Source organism: Lytechinus variegatus, chromosome 10, assembly GCF_018143015.1.
Source record: "Lytechinus variegatus isolate NC3 chromosome 10, Lvar_3.0, whole genome shotgun sequence".
NCBI classification, from domain to species: Eukaryota; Metazoa; Echinodermata; class Echinoidea; order Temnopleuroida; family Toxopneustidae; genus Lytechinus; species Lytechinus variegatus.
The window spans coordinates 34719493-34741762 of record NC_054749.1 but is presented as its reverse complement, the minus strand read 5'-3'; the positions used below and the strand labels follow the sequence as shown (position 1 = coordinate 34741762).

The 22270-nt window shown below is 35.1% G+C and overlaps 1 protein-coding gene across 1 annotated transcript; it reads right to left on the bottom strand.

Annotated features, from left to right (window-relative positions):
* Positions 1 to 1957: 1957 nt before the first annotated feature.
* LOC121422642 (tether containing UBX domain for GLUT4-like) lies at positions 1958 to 20847 on the bottom strand. Its single transcript, XM_041617802.1, has 17 exons — positions 20730 to 20847; positions 19778 to 19833; positions 18561 to 18782; positions 15150 to 15222; positions 14677 to 14750; positions 13321 to 13912; positions 11969 to 12094; positions 11169 to 11240; positions 10827 to 10966; positions 10212 to 10290; positions 9653 to 9719; positions 8771 to 8833; positions 8243 to 8295; positions 7580 to 7631; positions 6553 to 6625; positions 3800 to 4008; positions 1958 to 2293 (listed from the first exon to the last, which is right to left on the bottom strand). Exons 1-17 carry the CDS (start codon positions 20808 to 20810, stop codon positions 2283 to 2285), a joined length of 2043 nt encoding a protein of 680 aa, XP_041473736.1. The 5' UTR covers positions 20811 to 20847; the 3' UTR covers positions 1958 to 2282.
* Between the last annotated feature and the right edge of the window lie 1423 nt (positions 20848 to 22270).

Below are 22270 nucleotides of genomic sequence, written 5' to 3'. Positions count from 1 at the left end.
CTTTTCCAACTAATAGATTTAATTTTGGATAGCTTCCAATAACATTAGCAATTAGACATTGATGTATTAATGTATTCAGACCTTTAAAAAGACATTCTTTTTCAAATTCATCAATAAATCAAGGTATTTGAATGCTTAGACAAACCAAATGTTTTGATGACGAAAGATGTTTTGTGAAACTGGGGTCAGAGTTCTGCAATTTAACATGATATCACATCATCTTTACATGTACAGGGGTGCTCAAAAGTTTGAGAACCCCACCAGAAAATGAACATATTTAAAGAGTTCAAGTTCTGCCATGTTTAAATATAAAATTAAGAAGCCAGGTGATAAAATATTACATTCAATAAAGATTGTTTCTCTGGGCTTGCCGAACACTGTAGTGTTGTTGTCTACATTCAAGACTCAGCATGACGGAGTGCATTTTGTGGTACGGTTCACTAACTTTTGACCATAACTGTATGTATCGACATGAGCCCAAGTGCTCGGTGGGTGTCATAGACCGGCAATGACCATAAGATGGGGGAAAACTATTCAACTCATCTCTGGAATATTTTTTAGTGGGTTAAGATACATTTCTTCGACAATCGGAGCCCTGAAACATAAAGCTTAGCAATTGACTGAGGGGCTGATTTTTTTTTTTACAGCTGATTGCATGGATTACTATGATCAATCATAAAATTTTATCCCATAATCAAAATAATAAATTGCTTTTTTCCCCCAAAGAAAATGCATGATTTGCTGACTGCATTTAAAGAAATGTCAGCCCATAGAACAGATCAAACACGACTACTGGATATTGAGACTTAGTAGACACATACATTCATCTTGAGTTATAAGCTATATATCACTTTACAGTAAAATCAGTGATATTATATCAGTTTCAGATCAATTCCTATAGCAAGATATGAGCTTTCATCAGAGAAGATACAGTAAATGTAAACTTAAAGGAGAATGAAACCTTTGGAATAAGTAGGTTTGTGTCGAAACAGAAAAGTCAAAGAATAAGAACAAAGAAATTATGAGAAATATCGGACAAATAATGAGAAGGTTATCAGCATTTGAATATTGCAATCACTATTGCTATTGTGATTCTCCCATTGGCAATGCAACAAGGATGTGTGATGTCATATGTGAACAACTTTCTCTTTGATGGACTATAAAATACCCTCAAAATTTATCTATTTGCTTTTTCTCATGGTGATACAAACTCTATCCATGATGTATTCTTTAAATATCTGTATTACATGCCCTCCATTAGAAAGAACACATGATCTACTGATAGATGTGATAAAAGAGGCTATTTAGTGAAATATATACTAAGGTAATGGGGAGACTTGTTCACAAGTGACATCACACATCTTTATCGCATTGCCAATTTGAGGATCTCCATAGCATTAGTGATTGCAATATTCAAGTGCTCATAACTTTCTCATTATTTGTCCGATTTATCTCAAACTTTTGTTGATCTGTTTCTTTGATTTTTCTGTGTTCACAAAAGCTATCTTGTTCCAAAGGTTTCATTCTCCCTTAAGTGAAATATGAACATCGCTATCTACACACATTCAGAACAGGAAGGATGTAAACGTTATGTATCTGGGATGGAATACCACTTACAGATAAAGATTAAACCTACACAAATGACCCAAATATACTACTAAGATTTATGAAGATATTTTAAATGAAAGAGAGGTAAATTAGTTGAGTGCAATCTCAAGGGCAAACACAGTTTTCATCAGATATCCCAGTCACTTTTACTCACTGGGCACGACAGATTGACCCCCCCCCCCCCGTAAAGCCTTGATAGGCCTGAAAAGGGGAGTGGTCACGGTCTGAAATCATTCAAAGACCTAAGACTAGACATCTCTGTTTGCTAACGGTATTATCACTGTTACCTATTTGTTGAATTTATATCAAGAACAAAATCAGGATCATAGTTTAAGCATTTATGATTTATTTGTTTTAGGTATAATTATGATCATCCATTGGAGCTGCATCTCTTACATGAGCCTGGTGTAAATAACATCAATAGCAGCTCTGTGATGAATAAAGTGATTTTGTGAATGCCTTGCATACAATCTTTTAAACTCACATAAAACAATAAATTCTTCAAAACAGAGAGGAGGTCGATGGCTTATCTAATAAAACAAAAGGTACAACCGCTTGACCGTTTCGGCCAAAATGTAATATAATGATAGAAGCTATTTTGAAGTTTGTAAACACTGATTGTATCTTCTCACGTTACTGCAACCAGATCCCACTTTGAAGAATGAAAAAGAGTATCACCTTTTGCCTGTTAAGAAACAGAGAAAACGAAATAAAAGTGATGAACATTTGGTCTTAGCATGGGGGGGTGGGGGTGCCTGCAATGATTTGCGTTCCCCTTTCCTTACTACCCCCTCCCTTTGGGAGGGAAGATGGAAATAAGCCCATTTTTTGCTTGTCAATATTTTTTTTTTTTTTTAATGGTAACCTTTCTTGGGGGAAGGGGTGGGGGTAGTTGGATTCTTTTAGGTATTAATTGCCTTTATCTTGTTTGTTTCTTTGATGCTATACGACATAGATTTGTTTTCTGTGCACCCCCCCCCTCTTCAATATAACCCAAAATCCAACCACTGATATGGTAAGATGATGATATCTTTCTACACAATGTATCACCCGCAAAAAGAATAAAATATGGTAATCATAAATTGTGTTGAGCTTATCGAGATTGACTTGTAAGGCAGTAAGCCAATGCTTTCAAACATTAACAACCAAGTTTTTATGTAACATTTCTATAGTGCTTTATCCAATGTTTTTAAGTACTGCATACTATTACCCCAGCCTTACCATGACTACCCATAATGGGAACTTGTTATCGGTACATCTAAACAACTGAATAAGCTAGATTTTGACGAGATATCAGTTGGCAGTTCAGTCATAGAACCAAATTCTAATGTAAGATATCTTGGATTATTTTTTGACTCGCAATTGAATAAATCTTGAATAAATGTGTGTAAATCTTCATTTCATATGATATACAACCTCAGACGTATACAGAAATACTTTGACAATGAAAGCATGAAGACAATTGTCCATGCATGCATGATTAGTAAGCTAGATTATTGTAACAGTTTGCTGTATGGGCTACCATCATCTCAAATTGGGCGTCTTCAGCAAGTACAGAACGCATGTGCACAGCTGATTTGCAGTCAATCTAGATTTTTAAGGATTACACTGTCTGCACTGGCTTCCAGTTCGCCAACGAATATCTTTCAAGAATTTGTTAATCATATACAAGGCACTACGTGGCCAAGCCCCCAGTTACATTTCTGAGCTTTTACAAAGAAAAGTTCACAGACACTCTCACAACTTGCGTAGTTTTCAGGATAATTTGCTTCTTCATATCCCCACTCATAATACAAAGATAACTTTGGGAGATCATGCTTTTGCCTGTGCAACCCAACAATTATGGAATAGTTTGCAATGTAATGTAAATGTAATAAGATCCTGTCCAGTAGAAACGTTCAAACTTAAACAAAAAACTTATCTGTTCAAATAATTCCCATACATTTCTTTTCCCCCTTTTCTAAATTTGTCCTCAACCATTTCACTAGCTCGTAATTGCAGCACAGTAGGATATATGCACATAGTTTCTGCGCTACATAAATTAGTATATTATTATTATTACTTAAGCATTCAATTAATTTATTCTTAAAAGGTACCCATCTACTACCCCTAAATGGAGATCGACAAAATGTACAAAAACACCTTGTGCAATGATGCCAAAGGACCTACTGCCAATACAAAGGAAACTTACCCATCTTGAACCATTTGGGTACTTTGGTGGAGCCAATGGCCGAGTTGGATGGTGAAGCTTGCCTCTTCTGTTGAGTGGATGATGATGATGACCCAAGGTCCCCAGAGGTCGATGGCCTGTCTTCTATTGACGACAATGCAGCTGAACCAGATGTTGATGAATTGGATGTACTTTCTGATGATATTGATCTTGTAATGCCAGTATTCATACTGTGTATTGAATAAGAAATAAAATCACCAAATTGATGTCTAAGCATACATTCGGAAATTATTTTCTTTTCAAAATCATTCAGAAAGCTTCGCCAGTACTCAAACGATATAACATGAACATAAAGGCCCATATTCTGAAGTCAGGTTTAACTTAAACTCAGGTTTAAAGTTGTGGTTTAAGTATGAAATAATGAAAAAATTATGATTTTATGTAATAACATAAGAAAATGGAAAGTGGAGATGTGACATCATCAGCCCACCTAATGAATATTCATGACGACTGTTTAGACTACTATAGCTTTATTACTTGTTGACCGATTTTGATGAAATTTTCAGTATTTTGCTCAGTGAATTTTACTCATCTATTAGGCTATAAACATTTTCAGCCCGGACCATCCCTTTAAACTCGACTTCAGAATAAGGGCCAAAATGTTTTAATATTTGGAATCAGAATCACAGATGTAATAGAAGCCAACATCCCATTCACAAAAAACATATTTCCATCCATTTATTTTATTCTAAAATGTACATGTATATTAAACTTGCCCAATAATATGCACACTGATTTCAAATCCATTCAGAGTTTATCACAAGTAGAATACATTAACCCTTCATTGAACAATGTTCAGAGTCATGTCATAGATTCGATAAGATTAGAGAAGAAATTGATGCTCTGAATGTTGTCCCTGACACTAGGTTTGTTGATTCAGTTGACGAAACTATTCCTCTCTTTGAAAGCTTTCAATCATATACTCAATCTGATGTGTCCAAGCTTATTATGAATTTCACTAACACATCCTGTATGTTAGATCCAATCCCGACATGGCTTCTAAGAGATAATCTTGTTCAGTTATTGCCATTAATCACCGACATAATTAATAACTCTCTATCTACAGGTAGTTTCCCTTTAGGAGCACATTCATCAATTGTTAGACCTCTGTTGAAAAAGCCGAACTTGGATAAAAATGAACTTTCAAACTACAGACCAGTTTCTAATCTCTCCTTCCTTGCTAAACTCATTGAAAAAGCAGCTTGTTCACAACTAGTTCAACACATCGAAAGCAATAATATGTTTGATTCTGTTCAATCTGCTTACAGGTCGCATCATAGCACAGAGTCGGCATTGGTTAAAGTTAAAAATGATATCATGTTTTCCCTTGACTGTAACAGAGTTGTTTTGATCGCACTTTTAGATTTATCTGCTGCTTTCGACACGATCGACCACAAAATTCTTTTATCTCGTCTTTACAGCAGAATAGGTGTGAGATCTACAGCTCTGTCATGGTTTGAGTCATACCTCACAGGATGGTCCTCCAGAGTTAACATTACTGGTAAACTATCCAAACCCACTAACCTTGATTTTGGTCTTCCGCAAGGTTCGGTAGTAGGCCCTATCGGGTATTCTATATACACCCTACCAGTTGGTAATATTATTACACATCATTGTATCAACTACCATCTTTATGCCGATGACACCCAATTGTATATTTCATTTAATCCGAAAATCCCAGGAGATTTAGTTGTCGCTCTGTTTCGACTTCAGAACTGTATCTCAGATATTAGAAACTGGATGACAGTTAATAAATTAAAGTTAAATGACTCAAAAACAGAATTCTTCATAGCGGCCTCTCCACACAGTCTACGCAATCTGCCAGATCTGAAGTTAACAGTCGGCGATATATCCATAAGCCCTTCAGTTACTGTTAAAAATCTTGGTGTAATTTTTGATAGAGAAATGTCAATGGTGGACCGTGTTTCTCAAATATGCACTACTGTAACTTTTCATTTAAGGAATATTTCTCGAATTAGAAGATATATTACTCAATCTGCCTGTAACAATGCAATTCGTTCTCTAGTTCTGTCCCGTTTAGATTACTGCAATGGTCTTCTCTCTAACATTCCCGTTACTCAAGTAGATCGCATTCAAAGGCTTCAAAATTGGGCAGCTCGAATAATTTATCAAGTAACAAGATTTAACATCTCTAAACCACTCCTTGAATCGTTACACTGGCTTCCCATACGACATCGTATAGTTTTTAAGTTACTTTTGTTAGTTTTTAAGTCTCTCAATAAGCAGGCACCTTTATATCTGCGTGATTGTTTGACCCTATACACCCCTCGCAGGAATGTACGAGCCTCCAGTGACCCATTCCGTCTCACATGTAAAATCACTAAGAAACTGGCTGGAGATAGGACTTTTACCGTAACCGCTTCAAAATATTGGAATCGCTTACCTTTTACTCTTAGACAATCACCATCTGTTGCTTCATTTAAAAAGGGACTTAAAACCTTTCTTTTTTCCAATCCAGATTTTTAGGATTGTACGTTTTCATTTGTATACATGTAGTTGTAACAATCTCTTTTTCTTCTTGTAAGCGCTTTGGGCCATTCTGGGAAAAGCGCAGTATATAAATAATAATAATAAAAATATGTATACTAATGAAAATGTGGGTGTGGCTTGTATGACACACCCCTTCCATTCCCCCTGATATGTAAACATAAAGATTTTATACACTATCTTATTGCCCATTATATAATACCTACGTTTTTGCTACGACACATTCCGCTTGAAGAAGGGATGCCAAGTCGCCCAGAGCTTCCTCGTGGAGGTAATGATCTGGAATAGAAAGAAATAAATCAGAAGTCAAGTTTGGGATCCTACCATCCATTTAGGGATGAAAATCATCTTCAGCATTGTTCACATTACAAATATTTCAAAGTACAATAGTCATGTACACTATGGAAGTGACATGGCTGAGTGGTCTCGGGCGCCCAACAAGACACATGAAAGTCCATGGTGTGAAACGTGATGGGTGATTCATAAAGGTGTTTGTAAGTTAAGAGGGACTTTAAAAACGACTGGTGATACCTTCATCACATTTGCTCTACGGCTGCCGTATGGAGAATCGAAAACAGCCGTTTTCACATTTTATGTACGAGCTACATAGAGGTGGTTTGTATAAAAATGAATAAAACGGCTATATTTGACTTGCCGTACGGCCGCCGACGAGAAAATGTGACCATGGTATGATCCTTTCTTGTGGTAAATAGTGTATCCATTGGCGATGGTTTGGCTTGCAAAAAAGGTTCACTAGTCTTTCTTAAAGTTGCTCTTAACTTACAGTTTTATGACCCCCCCCCTGATGGGGGGGTCATAAAGCTGCTTGTAAAGTTATGCATGACTTTATGGATGACTGGAACATGTTCTCAGATGCTAAGTCAGTTACATAGGAATATAACATTAAGCACAAGAAAGGGTCACCAGTCATGCATAAAGTCATTTGTAACTTATGATCAGCTTTATGAAACACCCACCAAGTCATGACATGTATGTCCTGGAGCAATGTGACATTGAAGAGCCGTCCCAGGTGTAAACAAAATAATCTGATTAATAGAAATACATGTAAAAATAAAAAACCGATTTGTCACTGAAACAGATGCTGGACTTTTGTGGACTGTTCAGAGCTAGTGTCCCATCCCTGTCTGCAATTAATAACAATTAACAATGATAATAATTCTTCAAATCAACATGGTATAAATCTCAAGAAAGTCAGTTTTATAAACTTCTTACCTCTTATAACTTGGGAACCAAAATGGACAACAGCAGCAGGAAACAGCTTTGCCTGGAAAATATAAAATGTCAACAATCTTTATGCTTAAGAAAAATATGAATCTTATTCATTTTTCTTTGATGGTAAAACACACACAAGCCATTTACCAAACAGAGGTTCAATGTCTCAAACTGTTGGAGATGAGTAAATAGCATAAATTTCTATATTCAAAATAGCCAAACAGGTAAATAATGCAGAAATATAATTTACCAAAAACTTAAAAAAAGGGATTGTCAAGCATCTGAATGCAAAATGTGTTGTTTGAAGAAAAACAAATTATTAGGGTAATGGGAAATTAACTCCAATTATGTTAAAACAGGAGAATATTGGGCTTTCTAGTTAAGAAATAGAAGTCATATGTATTGTCATGAATAACTTTCTGAAATGGGCCCATAGTCTCAGGCCATGAATTCCTGGCATTCCAAGATGTACATGAATGGCACAAATTTCTTTTTCTAAAAGTGATTGTTTTCATGCTAATTTGTGAATTTATTCCATTTTCATACGTATGAGCAATAGATGGCTAACGTAAGTTTGCTTGGCTATTGTTCACAAAGCCATGTACATGTATATTGTACATTTCAATGCTTTTTGAAAAATATCAAAATACAGGTTTACAATACCTTGAAGAGGGTCTCTGACATATCTTTCAAGACTGTTTTTGGTGGAGTTGTATCTAAAATATCACAAGGGATAATGAGAAATAAATAAATAAATACATTTTATTCAATCAATTCTACTAGAAACAAAACATAGGATTAAGTTTCAATGTTTAATTTAAAAAAAAGTTTGTCAGGTTAAAAATACTCTCAGCTATGATGTATGGGTATAGCTGAAATGAAATAACATCTGTAATGGAAGTGCTGTACTTGCCAGTTAAAAATACTAGTACGCAAATGCACTGCATTGAATAAAATGTTCAATTTCAACTTATCTGAATTCAGATTTCTTTAGCACCATGATGGTATCTCTGATAATAAAATCAAACAAAGGATTTCACAGTAATTAACATTGGATGGTAAAGTTATGATAGTACAGCTCTTACACAACAGGGCCAATGACCCTCCACAGAGTAAATTATTCTTGTGTTATATTTATATTATGTTTTTCTTAATCCACAAGTACGATAAAAGATGATAGGAGTGACTTACAAAGATAAAATGATTGCTCTTTGTCCGCTAAATTTGATTTCACAAATTCCTTCACAGCTTCAACTACGGCAAACAAAAGAATAGGAAAGTATGCAACAGTCAAAACATGAAATATCAAAGGAAACATGATAGAAAACTGAATTATTTTGTACCTAACATAAACATATACATTTTTAGCATTATTTACATAAAACAGGTTTACATTGCAGTAACTTACATCAAAATCTTTATGTGCAGTTGAATTTCAAGTTAAATGGAATTAGGGAATCCCTGTCTCTTCACTATCAAAGCCTTTTTTGTGATTTCAATTGATAAGACTTTGACAAAGATAACTGCAGTCCCTACAGGTGTGAATCACTAGAGAGAAACACAATATAACACAAGACAATGAAAATTACTCCCCTTCCCCTTACAAAAATAGCATTAAAGATGAATGCCAGTTGTAGTAGCGATCTCAAAATGACTTTATTTACAGAATCCAATATAATGACCACCCAAGTGTCTGTATGAATAAAAAATATGTGCCAAAGGATTCTTGAAGAAATTGTGTAATTGCTGAGAAATAAGCTAAATTAGCACGGATTCAGGCACTTCCGTCAGGTCTTTATTCCAGCAATACACTGTCTACGTGAGCCTATCTGTTTGGCGATCTTCAGAGTTATATTTTTTCGGCTTAGATTTTATGATTTTACAAAGTTCAGTTTATGTAACAACACCAGATCTAGATCCACGATGACATAATCATACTTAACCTTGGTTTTACAGACTTTCTCACGTAATCAGTGTTTTACTGCAACTACTTTCATTTAGCTTGAATCCATGGAGAAGACTCATTTGTTACAAAAGTAAAATCATTGAATGAAGAAGATATCCTCAACTTACCCGTTTCCTGAGGCCTGAAGAATCCCTGTAAAATGATCCGGTCTGGAAAGTGGATCCTAACAACAACCTAGAATACAAATCATTAACAAATATCCAAATCAATGTTTTTGTAAAACCTTTGATAAGAAATGGTTAAAATCCATGGCCTGGTATGACTGCTAAAAAATCATATTAGGCATTTATATAGCGCCATCTATCTAGAAATATTCTATTCCAAGGTGCGTTGTTCTTATTATAATTACCCCCGGCTTTAGCTCGAGCTGCCTTTCAGCGCTCATGCTTTCAAGGAATTAATCCTGCCGGGTACCCATTCACCTCACCTGGTCGAGTGCAGCAATGTGGATAAATTTCTTGCTGAAGGAAATTATGCCATGGCTGGGATTCAAACCCACGACCCTCTGTTTCAAAGTTAGGAGACTTATCCACTGGGCCACAATGCTCCGCCCAGTACATGATAAGAAAAAGAAATGACTACAATAAACACCATACAGAAGAAAAGAATAGGAGAAAGACAATGAAAGAGTAGATGATAGTATTCTTGGTGAAAAATAAATCTTACCTTCTCATATTTCTTCATCTTTATCTCATCCTGAGCTTCTCTCATGGCCTTTGTTTCTAGTTGCTTTCCTGAGTCAGCACTATAAATGGAAAAAAGGGATTGTCATTTAGTTCAATGTAGATTCATAAATAAATAAAAGTAGTATTTGCTCTTCTTTTGGTCAGTCAAGGATTCAATTACTTGAAATAAATGCATAAATCACCTACTTCTGAACAAAAGGGTATCAGATGGAAAAGTTGACTTGAATGAAAAGAAAAAAGCTTTGTCATAATAGTACTCTATCATGATTCTATCAAAATCTTCTAAAAATTTACAATTGAAAAAAAATCATAATATAAAAATAGTTGTAGTTGACATCATTGCCTCCTCTATTTACATACTGCCCTGGACATACGTATTGCTGTTTTGTGGAAATAAGCAAAACTTTGTAACACAAATACTTTTTTATTCTACAGAAGGTTCTTTTCTGGATGAAATACAAAGTGTTTTCCAAAAGACTGATTTGTTTGAATGAAGAGAGACATGGTAAATCCCAAGCACAATCCAAAGATATTACTTTACACATCAAACGTTTTGATTCCAACCCTAGATGCGAATTGGTTGATTCAAACAAACCTTTGATGTCTGAGATCAGAAAGCCTCTTCCTCACATCATCAACCGTCAGATCAAAGAACTCATCAGGAACATCACTAGATTGGTCAAATTTGATCTGATCCTGGTCTGGAGAAAAGACTAGTTGATTCCTCTCACAAGGCTGTGATAATAATAATAAAAAAATCAATATTTGATTTTGCATTTTATTATTTTAGTAGTTAAATCATCAATACTAAAACCATACCAGTTGACGCTATCTTGAGACTAATCGAGTCAATTTTTCAATATCATGGATGAAATTACTTTTGTGATGATTAATATGATTCACAGGAGTCTGAATAAAGAATAAATGATATCCATACCTTTGAACTGATGTCTTGCTTCATTTTTCCTTTGCCTTTATCAGTTGCATCTGTGTTCTTTGGTTCTGGGAACTGATACAATGGAAAATTGTGTCATGAAGTGCAAATATAAATGATTATAAATGATATAAGAAAAAAGGAAAGAGAGAGAGAGATAGATACAAATTGTAACAATATATAACTTAATAACATAATTTGAAATTCTCATAAAACTTGAACTGCTAATGAAATGTATATTTGTTTGGTAAAATCTAAAGGTAATCTACACCAGAGGGATTGAGGCTGTTTCAAACAGAATCAAGAGTGACTTAAAGAGCACTTAACATCCCAGTTGCATGTCATATGTAACACACCAACGCACTGATCGTATTGTAGATAGGAGCACACTCATTAATGCTAATCTATCAACAAATTTATGCCTTAAATGATACACATGTTGACATTAGACAATTTATTCTGAAAAACAACCACAGTGGAGCGTTGTGGCCCAGTGGATTAGTCTCCGGACTTTGAAACAGAGGGTCGTGGGTTCAAATCCCAGCCATGGCGTAATTTCCTTCAGCAAGAAATTCATCCACTGTGTGCTGCACTCGACCCAGGTGATGTAAATGGGTACCGGCAGGAAGTAATTCCTCAAAAAGCTGTGTGCGCCTTAATCGGTTGCCTAGCTTAGCCGGGGTAATAATAATAGCAGTGCCTTTTTAAAGCGCCATGAGCACCGAAAGGTGGACCTGTGCGCTATATAAGTAGCCACCATTATTATTATTAATAACAAGATTCATCCATCCACAATGGTTTACCTTAAAGTCAGCAAAAGCATGAACAGGTGGTTTGGGTTCTCTCCTACGAGGAGGTTGATGGTTCGTGACTCCTTGTGATTGCTGTGTCATAGAATCCATCATAGCTTCCTCCATTGACTTCACCATCTGAAAAAAAATAACAGTGAATTGCCAAACAATGTACATATATCACTTTCCTTCAGGAACATATTAATCAAGGTCAATGGTTTATAACATAGTATTTATTTTCCAAATAAATACATAAATAAATATAAAATTTAACTTTTACATGGTATCGAATACACAAAACATAACCTAGAAAATGATTATATTTACCAAAAGTCAACCACTGACATAATATATACGAATATACAAGTGCATAGAATTTAGAACATTTTGTGCCATCAAATTGACATTTAAATTAAGATTGAAATTTGAATTTGAATCGGAACTTGAACTAATATTGGAAATTGAAATAGAATTGGAATTAACGTCACTAAAGGAAAATATAATGAGGCAATGGATGGAGTATAATGAGATCCTTTGTACAAAGAGTCACAATCACATGTAAAATTTCCAAATAATCAGGCAAGCATTTTTACCTGTGTATGATTTTACAGATGTGTTAAACTAATCAAAAGCAAGTATTTTTTACTTGTGTATGGTTTTACAGACGTGTTAAAGCACATTTCTCTCTGCAACGCAGGCACTGTAGAATGTTACTGTTGAGAATTAAGTGACCCTTCTTCTTTTTATTTAATTCAAGTTGGCTGCGCAAAGTGGTCACATGTTTCGTTTCAATGGGTCATTTTGATCACAAAATAAACATGAAATATATACAAATTAGTCAAAAACGCAATCAAATTTTAGATGAGGAATATGTGATTTCATTTCATAGTAATTTTTGCATGAGATGAGATCTGTGTGCTGACCAAATGGCTAAATTATAGACACACAGTAGTGTGTAAAGATCATAATTGAAATCTATTTAAATGACAGAACATTTGCTTTTGATCTAGAAAGGGCATGTTGGCATAATTTGTAATAGTGACACAATTACCTGTGTTGCCATTTTCAGTTTTTCAAACTGGATAAATAAAAACAATAGCTTTTCGAACTGGACATATAGAAAATTTAGTTCTGACTTGTAACAGAGCTGCCAACCTGAAAAGGAACATTTCAGTATTTTTGAAGCAAAAATCAGTATTTCGGTGAGGAAATCAGTATTTTCAAAAATACCATAGGACCATACATACAACTGAAGCTTTAGAAATCAGTATTTTACATGAAACTATCAATATTTTCCTCACTTTTCAGTACTAAATACTGAAAATAAGTACCACTTGGCAGCTCTGGACAGGTTATTGACTAACCTCTTCTTCTTTTTCAAGTAGGTTTTGTATCCTTCTCCTTGCGTATTCATCCAGGGTCATTCCTTCCTGCTTCTCAATGTCCTTCACAACTTTCTCTGTTTTCTCTTCCTTTGACATTCCTTCTTCTTCTCTGCTTGTAGAAGGTTGGTGGCTCTCTTTAGGCCTTACACTCTGATCTTGAGCTACTGTCCTTTCTTGGAGTGAGTTATCACATTCAATAGCAGGAGAATCAGCCTGTTCGGATTTCATTTCTATTGCATCAACTTCCATTGCAGAATCGTCCCTATTATCAGAAGTGGTACAGTCCATGGCTGTAACGTTGGAACTGGTTTTCTGGGCAAGTTCATTAGTGGGAGGTGCATTTTCAGTCAATGGAGGTGCTGGTTTTGATTGAATACTTGTTGGCAAATGGCATTCTGCCACTTGGCCACCCCTTTGTGCAGCTATGGACTGATCTGATGATGCTGAAGCTTGTACTGTGGTGGAAGAATCCATTTGATTTGAGGGGTGAGCAGGAGTATCAGCAATTGGCATTTTCTTTGGCTGGACTTTCTTTGGTGGTGGTGGAAGTTCAACTTCTCTATGCAATAACCTAAGAAACATTGAATTATGAAATAAAAATATGTGTCTTTGTCTAATAGAATAATTCATTTCTATCTAAACACAAAGAGTTGTATATCGTTAATGGGCTACGAAAATGCTGTGTCTCTGAATTTTATATTTTATGAACAACTCAGAAAAAAGTAGTACTCTATAATTAAGGCATACATTATATTCCACACTTTCCGATTAAAAACAATTATTCTAAATCTAAAATCAAGTTGTTATTTGATTTGGTCAAGAGCCATTCAGGTGACCAATCATAATTTCACCAGCAAAACAAAATTCATCAGAGATCAAAATAGTTTGTGACGTCAGAGTAGACTAGTTTTTTTTTACTATTTTGCATCCGACTGCAAATCATGCATTCACCCAGGAACTGGCAAGCCGATGATAAATCAATTTTGATTAAATTAGAGCTAAGCCAATCTAGCTTTTGTCCAGATCATGGAGATGAGCCACTTAGTACTAGATTACCAATATTTTTCATTCAAACTTAAATATGGAAGGGATACAAAACAAATATACCAGGCATTTCTTTCAAAAGTGTAAGGGAAATATTTTATCCTCGGTTGGTCTGGCACTCTTATTGCCAGACCAATTTTGGATAAAAATATTTCCACTATACTTTCTCCAACCCAGTATATTTGTATAATGCATCTGAATCATTGATATTGCAGTTTGCATTTAACATGACCCAGGAATTGAAACCAACCCCCTTCCCCTTCAAACCAGCTTAGTGGATTACATCATTACCTTATAATAGCTCTTCCTCCCATCAGCCCAAGGCCTCTCAGTGTGGTTGCTCTTAACCATTCCTCACCAATAACCTTGAAAAAGAAACACAAAGACAACTAGAACATCAATGTTAAATCAACACCCACTGCTGATATAGCTCAACAACACTTTTACCATAACAGAAACAAATGTTCATATTCACATTCAAAGAATGCATTCTGACCCTTGCTTAATTTTTTACTAAGGTTAGACATCTTTTTGGGAGTGTCATTTATGTATCTGCATAAATTGACTGACTGAACCTATGGCTTGTGTAATGAAAATGAAAAGGAAATTTTGATTTATTTGTGTAAATTAGAGACTGTGCATGTCATTCATTGAGCCTAAAATTTCATATTAAATAAGATATTCAATACAAAATATGCAACTCCCAAGAAATGATAAATGAATTAAATATAAATCAGATATCAATGAATAAATGAGCCCAGTACCTCCTCTGTCATGTAGATACAGATTGGATGGACAGATGACCCACTGCCAGATGGAGGACAAGTCAAAGAAGGCCTGTAAAGAATAAAATATGAGAAAGGAAATTACTATGCAAGCAGAATAGCTTCACACATGTTGCTTTAAGAGAAACTTTATTTTGGCTTAAATGATAAGCTTATATTAAATTCAGAAGGATCGTAAATTGATAAAATTATAACAATATGTACCGATTAGTGTTGCTTGACGTAGTGAAGGAAACAAAATATTGTTCACACATTGACAATTCAATGTACGGACAATATTGAGTAAATTATATGTCTTCTCATCTATCATGATATTGGTACATGGTCATTTTCAAACAAAAGTGGACATGGGGGTGAAAATTAAAACTTGCTAGAAATTAGTAGGCATTAATGGTTTTTGAAACTAGACATCTCAAAGTATATTTTTCCATTTCAGTTATGTAAAATTATTCATTGTGTCTTGAAATACAGTGAATTTAGTGCAAGGGAAATTTAATGTTACAAAATGTTGATTTTTGCATTAAAATTTACACATTGCCTATCACAATATAAAATTTGTATTAGAAGCATATTTGTTGGCAAGATATTAGCTCTGTATTGTATCTAACTCCTAAATAACAAAAAAAAATTATCTGAAGTGTTTTTCTGAAAAAAGTAGATCTTTAAAGTTTTCAAAACTGGTTGTCGTGTCACTCACGTTTTAAAGAGAAAAAGTTTTCTAGAGCTGTGTATTCTGAAAATTAATTTATCCCAGTACAGGAGCAAATACAGTTTTCCCATACCTTATTGTATATAAAGTAATTTGGTCCATTGTGTTAAGGTTAAGCTAAAATTAACTGTTAAAGTTGTGTCGTGTCACTCACAATGTCGTGTCACTCACGAAATGTCGTGTCACTCACGGTCTCATATCGTGTATAAAAAAGGACATCGAATAATTTTTAAAGCATTTTACTACATAAATTCAATGATGGAGTCAAAATGTTGTTCCTGACATCATTTAGGCCTATGTAAGGCTAATATTTTTTCTGTTTTCCCAACTTCACCCCTATCAATGGACATATAGAAATCGACATTGAGTTCATCCATTTTCTTTCCTCTCCATCGTTTTTTTCAGTTTCAAAAACCCTGACAACTTTCCATTCGTGTGAATACTCGGATCCTAATTCATATTTTGATGACGTACTGAGATAAAAGAATATAATACCGTAATCAATCAACACAAAAATATGAATATATTAAGAGAAAAACTACTATACATAGTAATGAACAATTGAACATATTTACAGTGCATAAAGATTTGGTGATGGTTCAAGTTAGTCAGGTATGACTTGAACATTCTCTGTCTCCATTTACAAAAATGAGTAGAACGTTCACCTATCTTTTTGGGAATGTTATTTCTTTGTCTTACTAATTAAGAAAGTTTAAAGCTAGCAAGGTCTGGGATCTTATTTTGAAATTTGCAGAAATCGCTAGAATATTCTAATGGTAGAAAAGTGTATGACAAGATCTCTGTGAACACCAAACATTCTTTCAAAATCAGATGAAAATCTTTCCCTTCTGATTAATTGAAATGAACTCTTTTTGCCACAAAGCTTGTATTCGAGGACATGAAATAAAATTTTTTTTTGCAAGAACATCTGAGGTGAAAATATAAAGAGATTTAAAAGAGCATTTTGGATATTGCTTGAAGTAGCTACATGCCTGGTTCAAAATCATTCTTTGTTCGGCCACGATTCATACCACTAGTGATGATGTAGGGCCTGCACAGCAAACTACCAAGCAGTGTTCAGGAGAAAACCAATGCTTGATGAGTTGAACTATTTAAGTTTCTCAAGGATTTACTAATAGTCCATCTGGAGTGTGCAGCCAAGTAACTGTGGTTTGATACAGTGTACAAAAAAAGACGTTGAAGCTGCCAAGGACTATTTGGACAATGTCTAAAATATTAAAGGAGGATAATATCCTCATCAAATATTTCAAGAAAGAAGAGTCATGCATGACATCATTGGCTACCAGACCATGCCAGAGGATGCGAGTGACAATTGAGAATACCTTTCTTACAAGGAAAAATGTTTCCATCCGTTGTGGATGCTGAATTGTAAACCTGTAAACTGTCATATACAGATAGGGAGAAACAGTTAAAGTTTTGAATGAAATCAGGCCACAAAAAGAATGTTTGAGTTGATGCCAATGCTAAGACCACATAGCACCTCCTTCAAGTGCCTCCTCATCCAAAGAGGAGAGTGGTATAAGCTCGAGTGTGACAATAATGTGGTATGGTATAGGGAATGTGAGTTGATGGGCAAATATGACCATAAACGAAGAATTAATCATCAGAATGACACATTATCAACTTTGAAGAAGGCAGTTGTTATGTAATTAAGCTTGTTTTATAGTTGATGGGATTTCAGTCTTGTACATCATGCCAAAAATAATTTCATTGTTGAGATAAATGTTGTATTTTTGCACTTGTCGTGTCACTCACGTTTTGGGTGTCGTGTCACTCACGGTATATAGGAGGGCACCATTTTCCCTAGAGAAGGTTTGATTGATACTAACTATATGTGCTAAATAGGTACACTATTTACGTACATGTATGGGTACTCGCAGTACTCCTGGTCAGCTACTTGGGCACGAATCCAATCATAAGTGATAATGGTCAGAAACCCATGTCCGAAATTTGTCGTGTCACTCACGCACCATTTTTCGATCATATCTACTAAACTAATTGTAGAATTCAAATCAAACTGGCAGTGGCCCATGCCAGTCCTACATTGTATATAATATAGTAGTCATGATAGATTCATAACCTTTAAGTTTAAAGATGTGATCCCTTAACCGTCTCCGATTGTCGTGTCACTCACGTTTGAAAATGACCACATGTAAAAATCAACATTTCAATGTGTTTCAGACAGTTAAATCTGTGTAAACATTATTCTTATCAATCCAGATCTCCCAAGGCATATTATTGTAAAATGAGGTTCGTTTTACTCAGAATAGGAAAGAAGTATTTCAAATAGGATTGTGCACTATAACAAGAAAGTAGGTGCAGTGCAATAAAGTCACCATGAAAATAGGAAAACCTTATCAAACAAAGATGTCAGAAAGGTCTAAATTCATATTCTTTCCTCAATAATCAGAATGGTTGAGAAGTCTGCTACTCCAATCCAAATCAACAGAGGCCAAGGAGAGGGTCGTAAAAATGAAATCCCTAACCAATATTCACTCCAGGAAGAGTTCCTGTTACAACAGGCACCCGAAGTGGAAAAAAAAAATATAGGCCTATATATTAGGGTTAGGGTTGCTGTCACAAAGGAACTCTTTGCTTACCTCCATCTCGATTCTAATTTGAGTAAACCATTACTTTGTGAATGTTCCCTCTACTCTCACCTGTCACTACTCTGACCATCCCAGTGCTCTAGAATATCCCATAGGGAGGATGAAGACTCGAAGCTATGCTGAAGTCGTTCACCCGTGAATAATTGCAGTGCCACCGTGGTGGAGCCAGACCGATTGCGTGGGACGTCTGATTTAACCAGCTCCAGCTTGGCATTGTTGGGTACATTGGAATATCGGAAAGGAACCTGGACATCAAGGATGGTCCTCTGGTGTCTGAAAGTCAAGGTGAAATAAAAGCAATCAACATTGGAATATCAGAGAGGAACCTGCCTACACGGTCAGTTCATGATGAAGACCACTCGCCTATGGTGCCCAGTTTTGTTCTGCCAAAGATATGACAGAATTAGCAAAGCTACTAACTAACCCCAGTGATCTTTTAATAATAATAAGCTTAGATCCATGATGAAATTATCCATCAGATGTCAAAGGTCCAAAAGATTCAATGTGTAATCATCAGAAAAACAACAAAATCAAGTCTGTCTTGGATTTTTGCATTCACATCATTCCCTATATCAAGAAATGCAAGCTAGAAATATTGCTCTTAGAGGGGGTTTGTTCCAAGATATTCACTTTTGAATGAAAATAATTACAGGTACTTATCTTATTGAATGGTGAACAATTTTGCAACTCATTCATAGATATTCTCATTTTTCTGAGCATCACCATTTATAAATTAAGCAATTATACACTTTATGATTAATAAAAATAAATGACATACATCCTTTTTCACAAAGAGATGGATCTACTGTGCAACTAAAAGCAACAGGATTTATCTCTTCTCATAAAAGAAAATAATATTTACAGATGCTTATATTTTCAGACCTGTACCACTGTAGTTACATACAGGTAATTAGAATTCTTTAAAATTTAAAAACTTTGTGAGGATAAAGATACTAGCCAGGGGCCATGGAACGATTTTCAATGTGGGGGGGCTGACCATGCAAAATTTTTACAATCCTATGGTAATTTTTATGTTTTTGTACATGGTTTTTGATAAAAGTGGGGGCTGAAGCCCCCCAGCCCCCCCCCCCTAGTATACTCTATCCAAAAATGAAAAAGATAAATTGTCAGGATTCCCTAGTAGTGACAACTATTATACTAACCAATACAATTCACAAATACAGATTTCATAATGATATGCATCTAGACAAAATAGCCCATGACTTTCAAGACTTTGCTCACTCCCTCCAAATCTTTGAAAGACTTACTTCAAATTGTGATCATCTGCATTAAACTTCTGTTTCTGACACACTGTCTCGATGATCTGAAAACGAAAATCAATGACATATTATTATATACCCAGTTGTTGTGTGTCCGGACAGGTTGTGTGTCCGGACGATCGATTTTAGAAAGTCATTTCGAAGAATTTACAAGTGAAGTTTCATCAATTTTTAGTACAAAATGTTAGTAAATATTATAGAGAACAAAATAGAAGATGATTTCAACTATTGAATTCATATTTTTAGTGTAATCCAAAGACAAAATAGAAGGCTTCAAAAATATTAAGTGTCCGGACACCCGACCCCCCATCCTACAAATAATTACAGAAGCTTTATTGCAGCCGTCACAAACCTTTTTTTTTAAATTGGACAGATTAAATGTCAATTTTTTTTCTCTTTTTCATGGAAAAGAACTTGGAATCACTGCTGTAAATCTAAACTAGCTACCTCGAATCTAATATGGATCTTATTTCAAAAGTTGTGCCATAGCATAGCCATAACTCGTAGGCGTAGCTGCACATATAGAGTCCATTGTACTTTTGTAGAAATTTTTTACTTGCACTGTACACTCAACACTTGACAAGCACAAGATATGACAATACGCCAGTGGCAGACTGTACCAGACTGGAAGAAGAAGAAGAACTTAGCCATAGCCATAGCATAGGCCTAACTGTTACTGCTACAGTGCAGTGTGGGCGGCGGCAGGGCTCTTTCACACACACTATCAGTATCACCGAGTCTTCATATAATCTAGCCCGGTGGTGACGGGCAAATTAGCAATAGCATACCCGTAGCTGTTCGCTAAGCCGCTCTCCGATGCGATGGATGACACAGCGCAATTTCTCATGTAGCACAAATGAATTATTTTCAAATTTCATTAGTAAACCAAACACCCTTGCACAAACGATTTTTTTACTCATTTGAATAATAGCAGACTTACCTCTAGGATTCTCGTATTAGGAGAAACTTTGACAATTTGTCGTCGTCCATTCGGACACAGGACGTTCACGTTGGATGCCATATTTTCACTCTTTAATACTAGTCTTCTTCGAAGCTTTTTAACAAAAACAACTTTTCGCTTATATCAAGCGCTTGAGCCATATGAAAGGGGGGGGGGGGATTCGACGGGCACACAATTTACAATAATAATACATTTTGTTGGGGAGGACTCAGGAGCGGGGTAAAATTCAGGTTTTGGCCTGTTATTAAATTGGAGAATATTTGGATGGGGGGCCAGTTTACACAGGGAAGCATGTCAGTTACCAAAAACTTGACTGCTATCATCCTACAGCTTAGTTAATCCAGATTCCAAATTAATATGAGTATAATAGAGATAGAGTTAAATATTGTGCCTATTAATATAGCAAAATCCCAAAGCAATCAAAGATTTACGACATACATGTAGAATTTTGTTGTGGCAGGGTGGGGGCAGAAGGGACCATCTCTTGCTGGATAAATAAGAAATCTTGAAAACCTAGAATATTAATCAATCTATTATTAGCTGAGTGTGATAGTTCATGTGGCATTGTTATACTTTTTTAATGCAACATATTGCACCACATCTATTTGCTAATGAAATGCCATTCATTTAGCAGATTAAGTTCCCATCTCACAATATCCTCAGTTCTGTATATTTATTTATGTTTACAGTCATAATAAATCTTTTAACTAATACAGTCATAAGTATTTTACACATTTTTGATATATGGCATTTATTTATAGTTGAGGATATATGGACTAATTCTCAATTTAAAAATGTATGAATAGCCCAAGATATAATCCTTTAATCTTTTTTCTTACATACCATTTGTCTGCCTGGCTCTCTTGACTTATTTCTTTTAACTTCATTGATTATGCAAATTTTTTGAAGGATAATTTTAACAGTCATCACACAGACTAATCAAATAAATAGACCTTGAACAAAATACCTGTATGAAGACCAATTAACTTCTTTATTTCTGAACTTCCTATGGCTTATGTAACACAACTGAGCACATATCGCTTTCTATGATACAGGGTTTCCTTTTTAAACCAATTAAGAAAGCACTATGAATAAAAACTTGAGTCACTACTGATACAATTGTATTTTTTAAATACAAATAAATAAGAAATATAACTACTCCAAATTCCCTCTCCATACCTAAGAATATCCATCAAAATCATTATGGGCTTTATTAAACCTTTAACAATTACATAACTGTACTGTATACTTTTCACTCCAAGGGTTCAAGATGATTTAAAGAGTTGAATTAAACAAGCAAAACACTAAAAAGTAACTGACATGAGACAAAAAATACAAAGTAATATGCTAGCATTTTAAAGCTTATGTTATGAGCCCCCCCCAAAAAAAAAAGTGACAAAAAATTGATGCCAAAGCCCACCTTTGTATTTTACTCTAAGAAAACATAAATATTTCACTTTCCTTCTCCAAGAAAATAAGGCTGTCACTCTGAAAATTATGGCAACAACTTCAACTCGGGC

Bases quoted from the DNA above. Each gene is read 5' to 3' on its own strand.
- LOC121422642 (XM_041617802.1), bottom strand. From the start codon at position 20,810: ATGGCATCCAACGTGAACGTCCTGTGTCCGAATGGACGACGACAAATT. The intron at 11,241-11,968 runs GTAAACCATTGT...CCATTGTATCAG, and splicing joins ATGCTTTTGCTGACTTTAAG to TTCCCAGAACCAAAGAACAC. The intron at 7,632-8,242 runs GTATTGTAAACC...TATATTTTCCAG, and splicing joins TGTCAGAGACCCTCTTCAAG to GCAAAGCTGTTTCCTGCTGC.